Raw genomic sequence first — 14,285 nt, forward strand, 5'->3', positions numbered from 1 at the left:
AGTTTGACTCGATTTAAAAGTTTGAGTTTAAAACTATTTTGATCCGAACTTGAAATCAAATATCGAAACAAAAACAACATTAAACAAACAATGAGTGATGGAAGCTAATTGCCATCTCCATTTTCTCCCTTAGTTCTAAAAACTCGAAATTTTTAATAATTAGTAAATTGATTTTTAAACTTGGTTAGAGTTTTTCGATTTTGTAGGATATATGTAAATTACATATGAAAAAAATATTAAAAAAATAATTTAAATTGGAATCAAATTAGATTATAATATTAAAATATTTACAATTAAAATCGAATAGAAACTTGAAAATTCGACTCTGTTCAACTTGAAATTTATAAACTTGACTTGGAAAAATTTTAAGTCAACTTCGAATTGTAAAATAGGATTCGTCAATTCAATTAACTCGAAATCTTTTAACTCAACTCGATCGAATATTCACCTCTTATAAGAGCCAGCGGAACTTTTAAATTAGGCCTTTGGGTTGGCTTTTGTGTACTTGGGAAGCCCCACTTTCTCCACGTCATCATCATCTGTGGGCCCAAATGTCTCTGGCGTGGGATCAATTATAAGCCCAAACCCTAATCTCAGCCCCAAAATTAAATTATATATTTTATTTTTCCATTCTAATGAACTCTTTAAGGATAAGTATTCCATTAACTCGATTACATTTTAAAAAATTTAAATTATTATATATTTTAATTTTTTATAGTTTTTATATAATTTATTTTTACCTCTTTAGGATTTTATATGTTCACCCTTTTAAATTTTAGAAGTTCACTCATGACATAAGATCATAAATTAAAGTGACTACTAAAAATTATAAAAAAAGAAGCATTAATGAACCGTTCGTAAACTTATCAAGTCAAGTTGAGTTTTATTCGACTCAACTTGTTAAGATCTCGAATCGAGTCAATCCCAGTCAAATATTAATTGAGTTTTGATCGAGTCGAGTTTAAAAAACTCACAAATTGCTCAACTTATTAAAAACTCGTAGGCAGAGCTTTTAACTCTACAAGCAGGGCACAAACTAAGAGACCTTAATAGTTAAAAGATGAGAAAATAACTTCAGTGACCAAAAACCTCAGATAATATACGATTTTGACCAACTTTTTTTGGATTTGCGAAAATGACCAACAAAATCGCAATTCGATTTCTAATTCGCATTGCGATTTCCAGTATCGCAAATTCGCGTTGCATTTCGCGTTGCGATAGTTGGAAATCGCGTTGCGATTTTTCATTTCGCGTTGCGATAGTTGAAAATCGCGTTGCGATTTTCCATTTCGCGTTGCTATAGTTGCAAATCGCGTTGCGATTTTTTATTTCGCATTGCGATAGTCTACAATGTCGTTGCGATTTTCCAAATTCGTTGCGATAGTCTACAGTTGTTGTTGCGAAAGTCTACAGTTTTCGTTGCGATTTTTCAAATTCGTTGCGATAGTTAAAAAAAAAGATTTTGTTTCTTAAGAATTTTCTCTAAAAAGATAGTATCCGCGCGGACGTGTCGAAGACACGTATTACCACGACCACGACCACGACCACGACCCGACCCGACCCGAGACGGACGGACGGCGGCGGCAGCGCGCGAGAGTCTCCCTTATTCTCTATCACTCAACAAGAAAGTGGGAAAACCAAGCCTTAAATACCATTCTCAATAGTGTTTCCAATACTATGTACGATTTGAGCATTACCAACACTTGTTCCCAATACTATGTGGGATTGAGCCTTAAATAGTGATATTATTTTTGAATGTTTTGCTTAAAATTGCAATAATCGCGATTAATTGTAGATTGACTTTTAATTATGACATATTTAATCGTATAATACTAATGCAATTGGTTGCTGATTCAGTTGTTTTAAGGTGCATGATTGTTAATTGTTTCCTGAATAATCACATTGTATTGGAAACAAGTGTTGGTAATGCTCAATCCCACATAGTATTGGAAACACTATTGAGAATGGTATTTAAGGCTTGGCTTTCCCACTTCCTTGTTGAGTGATAGAGAACAAGGGAGACTCTTGCGCGCCGTCGCCGCCGTCCGTCTCGGGTCGTGGTCGTGGTAATACGTGTCTTCGACACGTCCGCGCGGATACTATCTTTTTAGAGAAAATTCTTAAGAAACAAAATCTTTTTTTTAACTATCATAACGAATTTGGAAAATCGCAACGATAACTATAGACTATTGCAATGAACGACAACTGTAGACTATCGCAACGCGATTTTCAACTATCGCAACGCGAACTGGAAAATCGCAACGAATTTGGAAAATCGCAACGACAACTGTAGACTATCGCAACGCGAACTGGAAAATCGCAACGCGAAATGGAAAATCGCAACGCGATTTTCAACTACCGCAACGCGATTTTCAATTATCGCAACGCGAAATGCAACGCGAATTTGCGATAGTGGAGATCGCAATGCGAATTAGAGATCGCATTGCGATTTTGTTGGTCATTTTCGTAAATCCAAAAAAAGTTGATCAAAATCGTATATTATCTGGGATTTTTGGTCACTGAGGTTATTTTCTCTTAAAAGATTTGTTGTTATCTTTTGAGGTCCTTAGTTCGAACACCGTATATGCAGATGCAACAGAGAGATTATAAAATTGGGTAAATAGATGTGATATCTCAAATTCATCGTGAGTTTTCATCGAACTTTAGATACCATATTAATCAAATTGACATTATAAAATGGGATAAATTACGTATTTAATACCTAAACTATCAATTTTGATTCATTTTAGTACTTAAACTTTCAATTTTTTCAGACTCATACTTAACGTTTAGTTTTCTATTCATTTTATTATCCCGCCGTTAAAAACTTAATGCGTTTAGCACCTAAATTATATATTTTGGTCCGTTTTAGTACCTAAACTTTTAGTTTTTTTTCAAAACTTAATGTTAAATTTTGAACAGGAGTACTAAAATGAAACAAAATTAAATTTCAATTATAATTTTTAAAAAATTAAAAGTTTATGTACTAAAACGAACCAAATCTAATAGTATATGTACTAAATGCGCAATCTACCCTATAAAATCTCACATTTAAACTAAAACTTTCACTACAAACAAAACACATACTGGTCAACTAATTATACTTCAAAAATCAACTAAATTTATTTTTGAAACACACTTATATTTTAGAATTAAATATTAATATTGGATAATCGGGTGTCAATATTATTCTTTGAGAAATTAAAATCAGACATCAAATTTCAGTAACAAAAAATAGTATTGATATATCTTGTTCGTATCGATACTTGTATGTTGATATCGATATTCGATAGCGAATATTGAAACTTTCCATCCACTTATCCGTACTTGTTCTTATGATATCGATACTTAAATCTAGAATCTTATATTTAAATATAAATTTTAGAGTAAAATAACTCTAAACTATTCCTAATATACTCTAAAATACCTCTAAACACTTATTAACATAATGAAATAATATCATCGTTCATTCTATTAGGGCGATAAACAAGCTGAGTTACTGAATTCGACTCAACTCAAAAACTATAAAATAAAGCTTAACTTAAACTCAAAATCATAAATTAAAACTTGACAAAACTCGTAACGAAAAAAAAATCTTAAATTTAACTTGACTAATCCTCAAACTTGACCTGAACCTTAAATACATGAAAAACCTTATATTATGTTTAAAAAAAATCAACACATAGATGATAATATTATTAATAATTTATTTTTAAAAAAATAAAATCTTAATGTCATATTTTTGAGTTGTTGACGAGCTTTTCAAGTCAAGTATCAAGTAGCATGTTTCGATTCGTTAAGAACTCAAATCAAGCTCGAACTCGAGTATTTATCGAACATTGATTGAATCGATCTCGAGTAACTCACGATCTGTCTCGTTTACAATCCTATATTTTATGTTATCTGAATGAAAATGTTGGGATAATTATGGATTAATAGATTGTGCAAAAGGTAATAAAAAAAGTGTTTTCTTCCCCAAAAAAATAACAATAAATGCATAGGAATACTCTCATTTACAGTAAGACTATGCTTTCAGTAGAAACAAAATTGAATCACGAAATGATGAAAGCCAAGAAATCACCATAATACTCATTTATTTGCTTCAATGAATTCTCTGTATTCGCTCTTCATTTTCACCCCGGATACGGTCCTGCAAAATCGACAAAAGATGTAAGCAGGGGTGTATCGAGGGGATGTCAAATTCTCGTATAGTTTAGATATTTTCTATCGATAATCTGTTTTCGCCCATAACGTAAAATTTTGCTGCATCGTAAAGTAAGGACCTTTTGCAACACAAGTTTGTTTTGCATATACATGAAAAGAACCAAGTTTAGCCAACCTGAGCATCTCTTTATTTTTGAAAAACTGCACACATGGGGTACCCATAATTCCGGCAGCTTCGGCAATCTCCGGATCTTCCTCGATATCTATTTCGATAAAATGTACATTCTGATCGAATTCTTCAATCACCTGCATATGCACCAAATCAGCAAAATCAAAGTCATTTTTATATGACATAATCTACAACATAGAAAAGATAAGCTGTCACGATACATTAAACACGACCGATATATACATTAAGCATGCTCCCTACTCGTCCCAGGGCTATCGGTCGACCTGGAAGAGAATGTTTTCTAGTTGCCTTTTAAAATGCAAATGAGATATTGAATCTTTGTACTCAGCAGCATCCGCTTTCTGGTTTCACCGTATTTTCCTTGACAGCTGGGGATGCATGCCGAGCTTTTAGTGAAGAAATATGATATAATTTTTAACTACCAGCATAATCGCATTATAAACGATTCGAATGAGATTTAAACAAGCTTAGAAGTCTAATCTATGTGAGCTTGTATCACACAAAATCACTAACAAATCGCCGTTGAAGATTTCACCAAGTCTAACAGCATGAAGTGTCGAGCCGATTAGAACTAATATACCTTGCTAAGAATTGGCTTCAAAGTCCGACACGGACCGCAAGTTGGTGAAGTGTATAATACACATATAAGCCTCGGGCTCCCATGATACAACTTTCTCAAAGAATACTGAAATAAGGAGGGGGGGAAACCGGGTTTAGAGGTGCGATTATACCGAAAACCGAAAACAAAATTAAATCTAAGCAGATAATGTACAAACCTGGCCCTTATGTTTTGTGAGTGTAATGTCAAAGCCTTCTTGAACATCTCTATCAGACAGTTCTTTCTTGACCTCTTCAGTTTGAGGCTGTAAGATATATGATCATGATAAAGATTAATAAAAGCATCTGTGATATAAATGGCAGATGATCGAGTATGGTATACAAGCACTTGCAAAATATAAACAAGAACGACAGAGTCGGCATTTTTTAGAAGAAAAAAAAATACCTGATGAAACTCTACAAGAAGATCGTTTCTAACAAGGTATCGTTCAACGGATAAAGCTGCAATGCATCCAGATCCAGCAGCAGTTACAGCTTGTCTCCACTCATGATCCTGTTAATGAAATAAACCAATGGAGTTGCATGACAAATTCGTTATAATACGGACTTCTTCACAGATGTGAAGCCAGATGATAGTTTGTATTTACCAGGCAACTCGAGCACCATCATTTTCAGGAAGAGAATGCAGTAAGCTTTCAAGAACTCATTAATGTTCTTTTTCATGCATGAAAACCATCAAAAGAAAATATGTAATCTTCCATGGTTATATGTATGTTTATTTGAATCATCACTCATCAGTAAGATCACGTGTCGTACGGGCATACCCATACTAGACACCACAAAGTGAATATGGATGAATGGGAGGGAGGCTGACTCCAAACATAAGGGAAAAACTTGGGAAATAGGAACATGCTCATGTCGGACAAATGTCCGTGCACAACATTTATCCTAACATAAATATAGATTATGAATTATCTGTCCCACAACATATATTAACAGAAGCAACATCCTACACCGAAAAACACTATTTCTGAATCTAATACTTTGTACACTGATATACATGTCAGATGGAACCCCTTAGAAAGAACTTTATACTATAAATAATCACCCAGATTGATAGTATTTGTCTAGGATCAATCCAAATAAATCATAATTCTTTATTATAAAAATTAGAACTATACGTTATTGTTTTCACAATTCCGAAATCTAAAAGCAGCATATGAGAGCACTGCATTATCATTTTCCTTGATCCTATATTGTACCTACTTCAACTGATGATGCTAGAGCTATTCTTAGACTATTTAGATGCTCGTACGAAGGTATTACGAATTACTCCAAAAAAAAGAATTTATGTTGTCTGAATAATATACTTTTGAAATTATAATTTGAACATGCCATAAATTATGGCATTGCTGACACACATTTCAAGGTTTTGAGGAGACGAGATATTTGCTAACTGGTCCCAAACAAATATGATATCAGAGAAAGATTACCTGCACATCTCCGGCCGCAAAGACACCTTCAACCGAAGTTTTAGCAGTGCCCTCCTCAACTAGCACATATCCTGAGCTATCAAGTTTTACTTGACCTTGCAAAAGCTGGCTATTCGGTGAATGTCCTATACCATAAAACAAGCCCTTTGCCTCCAGCACAGATTCCTCCCCCGTATCAATTCTTCTGGTTCGTATGCCTGACATTTGACCTTTCGTATTGCTAACAACATCCACAGCCTCTGTATTGAAGTGCAAGGTGATATTTGGATTGTTGTAAACTCTGAAACATTCGCGATAATTAACCTGTTAAACAAACATTCAGGGAGTTGAAAACTCGACAAACAAACAGTTCATTAGTACACAATGCACCACAATCAAGGTAGCAATTAGAATGACCACGAGAAATTTCAGCTAACATTAAGCAACTGACTTCATTTAAATATAAGAACAAAAGGTGATGTAAAAATCAGTCACGACAAATTCCATTAAATCATAGACTTAAGGTTTTAGATAATTCACTCTTGAAAAATTTCAAATAGTATAAAATGAGATACATAAACTTCTATGATGATGATAATGATTATAAAACGATAGAAGCAGCTTCCTTGTATTAGCTAGCATTTCCCCACCAAATTAGCATAACAAGCCATGATCCTATTTTGTGAGTTTGTTTACTTGCTAAACATCACCGATCTCTTTTCCAACAAAAAGAAAATCAATATTCTACTCCATTCAATTTGATTCATTCAGACATATTGGGTAGATTTTTTTTTTCGTAGAATTTCTTGGGTTCAAAACATGTCAGATATAGAATGGGAAGGAAAAATGTCAGGTGTCAAGAATACCACCACCTTCCACAAACATTACACATACAAATCAAAGCAACTTCGGAAACCAATCATTTAACTACAATGTAAAACATTGTCCATAAAATTTTAAACATAATACGAGTTTGTAAAGCTCACCTATCTTGCATTGCTCTTGATGATCTTAGTTGGTCCTTACGAACAAGCAAGTGAACATGACGAGCGTATTTAGTTAAATATATTGCTTCTTCAGTAGCTGTATCACCTCCTCCAACCACAGCAAGTACTTGTCCTTTAAACAATGGTGATGCTCCATCACAAATTGCACAAGCACTAATCCCCCTACTCCAAAATTCATCTTCACGAGGTAATCTGAGCCTTTTTGCTGTGGCTCCAGTAGCAAAAATCACGCTATGACACTTAAACTGGAATACAAATGTAGGGAACAAATATGATAAAGTGAATAAGCATCATAATAATGTTGTTTAAGGACTAATGATAATTGAGTTCCAAATGTTCAAGGGAAGAAAGAAAATGTTAAACAAATAAACATTGAAAAACTTATCTTATGGTCACCATAACAAGAAAGTACAAGTTTCCAACTCCAAATGGTTTTCCAAAGAAAAAATCCGATATCACATTCACATCAACTAACATGGCACTCAAGCAGAAAATTAATTAGACGAGTTCGACAAAAGGGCCATTACCAAGCATAATGACGCAATTCAAGTTATAGATCATAATTGAATATGTCCGATAACCCATTATAGTAAAAATTTAACCACGTCAACAAAACAACAAAAAAGTAGCCAACAGAAAATTGTATCACCTCGCGTTCACTACTTCGTATTGTAAAAGGATTGCTTTTAACATCAATGTGCTCCACATCTTCTAGGAACAATTCCGCTCCCCAACGCTCAGCTTGCCGTCGCATCCTAGCCAAAGCACAATCAAGACTCTAATTATACAATTTTAGTTGAAAGTGTGTCGATACAATCAACAAACAAGAAAGACAGACTTCTATTTTCTTTCAAATACCTATCCATCAAATCTGGACCAGTTATTCCATCAGGAAAACCAGGGAAGTTTTCGACTTCAGTGGTAGTCATCAACTGGCCACCAGGAACACCACCAACCTGATATCCCTCAAACACTACAGGCTTCAAATTAGCACGAGCTGCATATATTGCTGCCGTATATCCAGCAGGACCAGAACCTATGATCACCACATTCTCGACTGATTTACCTGCAAGAAGAAAAACAAAACCATTACTCATGCCCCCAAAAGTAATTTGGTTATAAAGATGAAGAAAAACATAAACTTGCCCTGAATGTACACTTTTGCAATTCATATAATGCCAACGGCTGATAATGAAGACACCATTCACAAATTATATGCGTCGTAAACTTAAGTTCCATCCGATTGCTAGTCTCACTAATTGCTTTTGCTTTCTTAGGTTCCGGTTGGTATTTTTGCTTCTCTTTTTTATTATTCATCTTTTTTTTCCCGTTCTTTTTGTATTTCGCTTTCATATCATTTTTCAACGACGGATCATGAAACTCGAGCTTTGGGGAGATTAAATATATTTCCAAAGCAAGAGCATGGCTCATAAATCAACTAATCAAAAGCTTAAAGCTATGAACGAAATACACATATAACTAAGTATATATTCAAGGCGTTTTCACTTTCTATTGAGAAATGAAAAGACAAATAGCAAAGCATCAACCAGAAGGAGCCTTAAAAATTACAAAAAGAAAATATTAAAAAGTAAAGCTACATTTATTTCATATACAGTAAGTAAATGGTACACATTCAAATATATATATATATATAAAGATGACATATTTGGCTACTCATAAGTCATAAAACTATTTTTAAATTTATAAAAAAGAACCATTTCCATTTATCCGAACACTTGAATAATTTTTTGCTTACATTTTCTATTGAGAAATGACAAGGAAAATGATAATGGAAATCAAGTACTAGAATACCACAGCTTTGTCTCCACATTCTACAAGCACCTTCACTTGCTTGTTAGAATCTATTTGAAAAGAAGAATAAAATCTGCAGTATTTTCATTTTAGCTTAGAGTTCAAAATTCCTAACTAGACATACACATAAGCAAAGTAAACAAAAAAAAGCTGTAAGTGAGTCACGACCCGAAGCGGCGGAGGGTTCGGCGGAGGCCCTGGGGCGGAGAGAGAGAAGACGGGGGCGCGTGGGGGGAGAGTGGAAACGGAGAGAGCGCAGGGGGGAGGAGTAGAAGAAGAAGAAGAAAGGGTAGGAGAGGGTGGACATGGGGAGGCGGTGGTGGTGGGCGGAGTAGGGGATTGGGGTCCCGATTCGGAGGTTGGGGGAAATAGCCATCGGAATTCAGACCGTACAAGAGAGACCAAAGCCCGTTGTCTTAACAACTGAAGTTCACTCCCAATTTATCTCTCTATAGCCTCATGCCTTCCAGATAAGGACCCTACTTTATTTTCTTTTCTTCTTTATATGTCATTATTTTATAACGTAAACTACGATTTAGTATTTAAACTATTAATTTTAATTCTTTTTAGTATTTAAGCTTTTTATTTTTTTTAAATCATATATAAAATTTAGTTTCTTTTTCATTTTAGTATCATCCATTAAAAACTTTAATTTTTATTCATTTTAGAACACATTTCAAAATTTAATGTTAAGTTTTGAAAATACTGAAAGTTTGGATACTAAAACGGATTAAAAATGATTGTTTAGGTACTAATTGCGTTAAGTTTTTAACAACGGTTACTAAAATGAACTGAAAACTAAACGTTAGGTATGATTTAAAAAATTGAAAGTTTAGGTACTAAAACGGATCGAAACTAATAATTTAGGTACTAGATGTGTAGTTTACCATTATTTTAGAATAAATTTTGAACTATTAAATGAAACAAAAACTCAATTTTACGTATAATTTTAAAAAAATTAAAAATTTAGGTACTAAAATAAATTAAAACTAATAGTTTAAGTATTAAATATATAATTTACCCAAATATATAATCATCTAATTTTTTTCTCTTAAGGATACATTATGTATCTAATATTTTTTATGCAATTCGGCATTTAACTTTTTGATGCAATTAAATACTAAATATTTTTATATAATTAGATATCTAATATTTTTATATAAATATAGAGTGAATACAATATAATATTTGTTTGAAGACTCTTGATCAATTGATAATAAATGCTCATATTCTCATCGATGCTCGAATTCGAAACTTCTAAAGAGAAATAATAATTCTCTTAACCAATAAAATCGTTTGGTTCGTGCCTAATATCTTTTAAATTATGTGTCCATACTTTGATTTTTAACTCTAATTTTTGAATATATAACACGTTATCATTTTGGTTAAACTATGCTTTTAGTCACCAACTATCAATTTGATTGTTCTGTCACTCAATTATTTTTTTCAAAATCATACCTAATGTTATATTTTAATTCTGTTTTGGTCACCTGCTATTAAAAAATGAATAAAACTACTTACGTGGTCATTTTTTTTTATTTTTTTCATCAATGACTTGACATTATCTTACGGTAGCATATCAACATCGCCATTAATTTTTTAATAGTGAGTAACTTTAGGTATATTTTTGAAAAAAAATAATATATTTTAACGTGGGTTATTAAAACGAAACCAAAACTATATGTTAGGTTTAATTTTGAAAAAATAAATAATTAGATAACCAAAACGGAATAAAAACGATAGTTAGGATACTAAATGTATAGTTTACCGTACTTTCCTATTGTCATGGAGAAATGAGAATCACTGAACCAAAAAATGTCCCACGTACATGAAAATGAAATGGGGAACATGCCTTCTGGAACAAAGCTTGCTGAGAATGTTAGTCGTACCATATGGGGTCGAAAAGTGAGAAACGACGAAAATGACTACAGTTCTACGACTCCGAGCCCGATCTTGATGAGTCTTCGACTTCCCTCGATGATATCCGATGACTAAAAGGTGGTGGAGGAAGATCAACGGGAAGGGTGCCTTCCAACAACTTCACTACCTCTCCCATCAAAGGTTTCACACATTCATCCGTTTGAAGGCACCAAAACGCAATTCTCAATGTTTGTTCCACTTCGTCGGAATCTGCTTCATCCTTCAGTCTTTTATCGACTACGTTCTCCGGACGACCTTCCACACATTCCTTGTAAGCCCAATCGAGAACATCGTCCACTTCTTTAATACCACTAACTAATGTCAAAACCATCTTGCCAAAATCTTCGACATCTTTTTGTGTCGAAGCCCGATGGGAGGATGCTTCGCCATAAAACGTCCCCGACCCGAACTCATTCACTCTGGCCTCAAAGTTTTCATTAAGTAGTACATTTTCGCATTTCAAGTTTCCATGGCATAAAAATTCTCTACACTCTGTGTGCAAATAAAGTATGGCCTTACCAACGCTTAAGCTAATCTCCTTTCTTCTTCTCCAAGTAAGTCTCTCGGCTAGTGTCGGATTTTCTATGTATTTCTCCAAAGAGCCATTCTCAGCGTATTCATAAACTAGATACCTGTGATCGAACTCGCAACAATAGCCCTCGAGCTTGACGAGACCTTTGTGATAAATGCTTCCGACCTTTGATACGGCAGCTCGGAATTTTCTTGCTTCAATAGTTGCTTCAAGTTCTTTGACTGCTACTGGTTGTTTATCAGGCAAGGCACCTTTGAACATTTTCGGCCCGAGTTGTTCGCTGAAATTCCCAGTAAGCTCCTTGATCTCGGAGAAGGATAACATGATTAAACATTTCGAACTAGGACTCGAATAAGCTAAAGAAGACAGACTCGAGTAAGAGTTTCTTCTTTTGTAAAGATAAAACCCCATTCCCAACTGAGTCAGAATAAACACGAAAATAGTGCCCGAGGCTGCTCCAACCAGACAAGGAATACAAATATTATAAGACTTCTTACGTGCTCGTGGTGATGACTTCAATGGGAAGACGAGATCAGTGGCTAAGGAGCCCGAACACCTCTTAACAAACGAGGTCGCCCTAAGAGACGGATCTGAATAACCGCTGACATACCGAGTTCTCATCGTCCTGCATTTTGCACTTCCATCGTTCGTGAAGGTTACTGCAGTGCAACTTGGGTCACTTAGGCACAAGCTCTTGCATTTGTCTTGACTTGTTAGGGAGATAAAATCATGAACCGGGTAAATTCCATAAAGAAACATGTTTGCGTGCTCGATCATGACGGATCCCGACTTGCATTCATGCTGATATGAAACCAGGCATTTTGAATTCGGCTGCACCGTGTGATGAAATGGGCAAGCACAAACACGGGTGCCGGACACATTAAACACGCAGATGCCTTGCTGATCGCAAGTTGCGAAGACATTACACTGATTCTCAACGGCTTGCCAAACTGATCTCCATGTTTGCAAACCCTCCATCCACGAATATAACCGCAAATTACCATCGACATCAAGCCGGAGGAATCTAAACCGCACGGTATCATTATGATCTTCTCCGAACACGGACCAAACAGGCCTTGAATTAGGGGCCTGAAGTTGCAGGCTTCCATCAGAAGTAACAACAACACTGAGATTTAAATGAGAAAGCCTTTCAGTACTCCAATAGATTATACTGCTTTCCCACCTTAGCTGCAGCTGACCAGAAACATTCATGTAGAGGCTATATAAACTCGAAACATAATTCCGACTAGCAGCTCGCAATGTTTTAAAAGTAGAAAGTCTCTGGCCAGGAAGGAGCGTATCCATCGGATTATCGAAGCTCTGCCAAATGACATCTTTCTTCTCATTCAGTAACACTAGATTGCCGTCGTCGCGAAGAACAGAAAACGCCACGGATAACCGGCTCGTCTTGCTGGTCCACACTTGTTGACCCTGCAATCCATCAAAAAGAACCAACTCCCCATTCTCCTGAAGCTGGAAATAGGAATTGTTACCAACGGTAACATCACCTCCGGCAACCCAAACCACCGTCCGTTTATCGACCGGAATCGACTCCGAATCGAAACGAATGCCAACACTAAACTGTTTTGGCTGATCAGGACAGTTATAGAATCCGATTGCAAAATCACCATTAGAAGAAAACCATGAATCATTCTTCCCTGCAGAAAGTTTGACCCAATGGAATCTCTGAAACAGCAATCCCAAATAGCAAAGACCCAAGAGAGATACATAGCACAAGTTCAAGCATATTGCACATGCTTTAAAGATTCAACATAAGATAATCAGTAAAACAAGCACCAAAAGAAGGCACTATAAACTGCCATTTAATCTCATTTAGCATATAATTAGGCTATGATAAAGGAGGAAAGTACGCAAAGTACATCATTTTCAAGACCATAATGCAGCTCATAGAAAACTATACACATAAGAGGTCCTTCTACTTTTGGAAAAAAAAAATCAATGTTTTGAAAATAATCTCTCAATATAGCCCTTTGACCCACGTTTTTTCATATTTGACTGTTAAAGTACCGATATGACAGTATAAGGTGATAGATTAACGTGACAGATGACATAATAAATTAACTAAATTAATAACTTAAATACGACGGATGTATCGTTATGTCACATTTCAATGTTTATTAGGTATAGCATCTATGTTCAGTCAAAGCTAAGGAAACCGCATTTCAATGTTTATTACGTAAAAGCCGGCTGAAAACCTAACATTTCAATGGATTAGCAACAAAAAATCAAACAAAAACAGAAACTTTAACAGCTTATTACCTTCAAAGGATAAGTGAAGAGCGAAGAAATTCAAATGGCTGGCATAAAATCCCACCTTGAATTGACCATAACCCCCAAAAGGGAAGAATTCGAGGGTACCCTTTTGGGGCCCTTATCAACGAATGAACCCTAAAAATTTGACAAAAACAACAAGAATTGGGGAGTGGTTGAATGAATATCAGAATAATAGAAAAGAATGGCTTAATAATCAAAAACTATTAATTTTGATCTATTTTAATATATATATATATATATTTTTGAATTATATTTAAAATTTAATTTTTATTTTATTTTAATATTAATTTTTGGAGGTTTGAGTATAAATTTGATAACTTAACTCTTTCTCATAC

At 34.7% G+C, this 14,285-nt stretch overlaps 1 protein-coding gene and 1 pseudogene across 1 annotated transcript; both read right to left on the reverse strand.

Moving 5' to 3' along the window:
- Nucleotides 1-4,003: 4,003 nt before the first annotated feature.
- On the reverse strand, nucleotides 4,004-9,594 carry LOC120143180 (thioredoxin reductase NTRC-like). The gene is made up of 10 exons (XM_039157570.1): nucleotides 9,372-9,594; nucleotides 8,250-8,457; nucleotides 8,041-8,146; nucleotides 7,371-7,636; nucleotides 6,406-6,685; nucleotides 5,358-5,465; nucleotides 5,131-5,217; nucleotides 4,935-5,039; nucleotides 4,340-4,470; nucleotides 4,004-4,150 (listed from the first exon to the last, which is right to left on the reverse strand). The coding sequence occupies exons 1-10, from the start codon at nucleotides 9,577-9,579 to the stop codon at nucleotides 4,090-4,092; spliced, it is 1,560 nt and encodes a 519-aa protein (XP_039013501.1). The 5' UTR covers nucleotides 9,580-9,594; the 3' UTR covers nucleotides 4,004-4,089.
- Nucleotides 9,595-10,996: 1,402 nt separating this feature from the next.
- On the reverse strand, nucleotides 10,997-14,088 carry LOC120143179 (annotated as a pseudogene).
- Between the last annotated feature and the right edge of the window lie 197 nt (nucleotides 14,089-14,285).

The sequence above is a fragment of the Hibiscus syriacus genome, unplaced genomic scaffold (genome assembly GCF_006381635.1).
Source record: "Hibiscus syriacus cultivar Baekdansim isolate YM2019G1 unplaced genomic scaffold, ASM638163v2 tig00110833_pilon, whole genome shotgun sequence".
Lineage (NCBI taxonomy): Eukaryota > Viridiplantae > Streptophyta > Magnoliopsida > Malvales > Malvaceae > Hibiscus > Hibiscus syriacus.

Bases quoted from the DNA above. Each gene is read 5' to 3' on its own strand.
- LOC120143180 (XM_039157570.1), bottom strand. From the start codon at position 9,579: ATGGCTATTTCCCCCAACCTCCGAATCGGGACCCCAATCCCCTACTCC. The intron at 8,458-9,371 runs GTCGTGACTCAC...TTCTTCTTGCAG, and splicing joins CGAACCCTCCGCCGCTTCGG to GTAAATCAGTCGAGAATGTG. The intron at 6,686-7,370 runs GTGAGCTTTACA...CGAATGTTTCAG, and splicing joins TCAAGAGCAATGCAAGATAG to AGTTTACAACAATCCAAATA.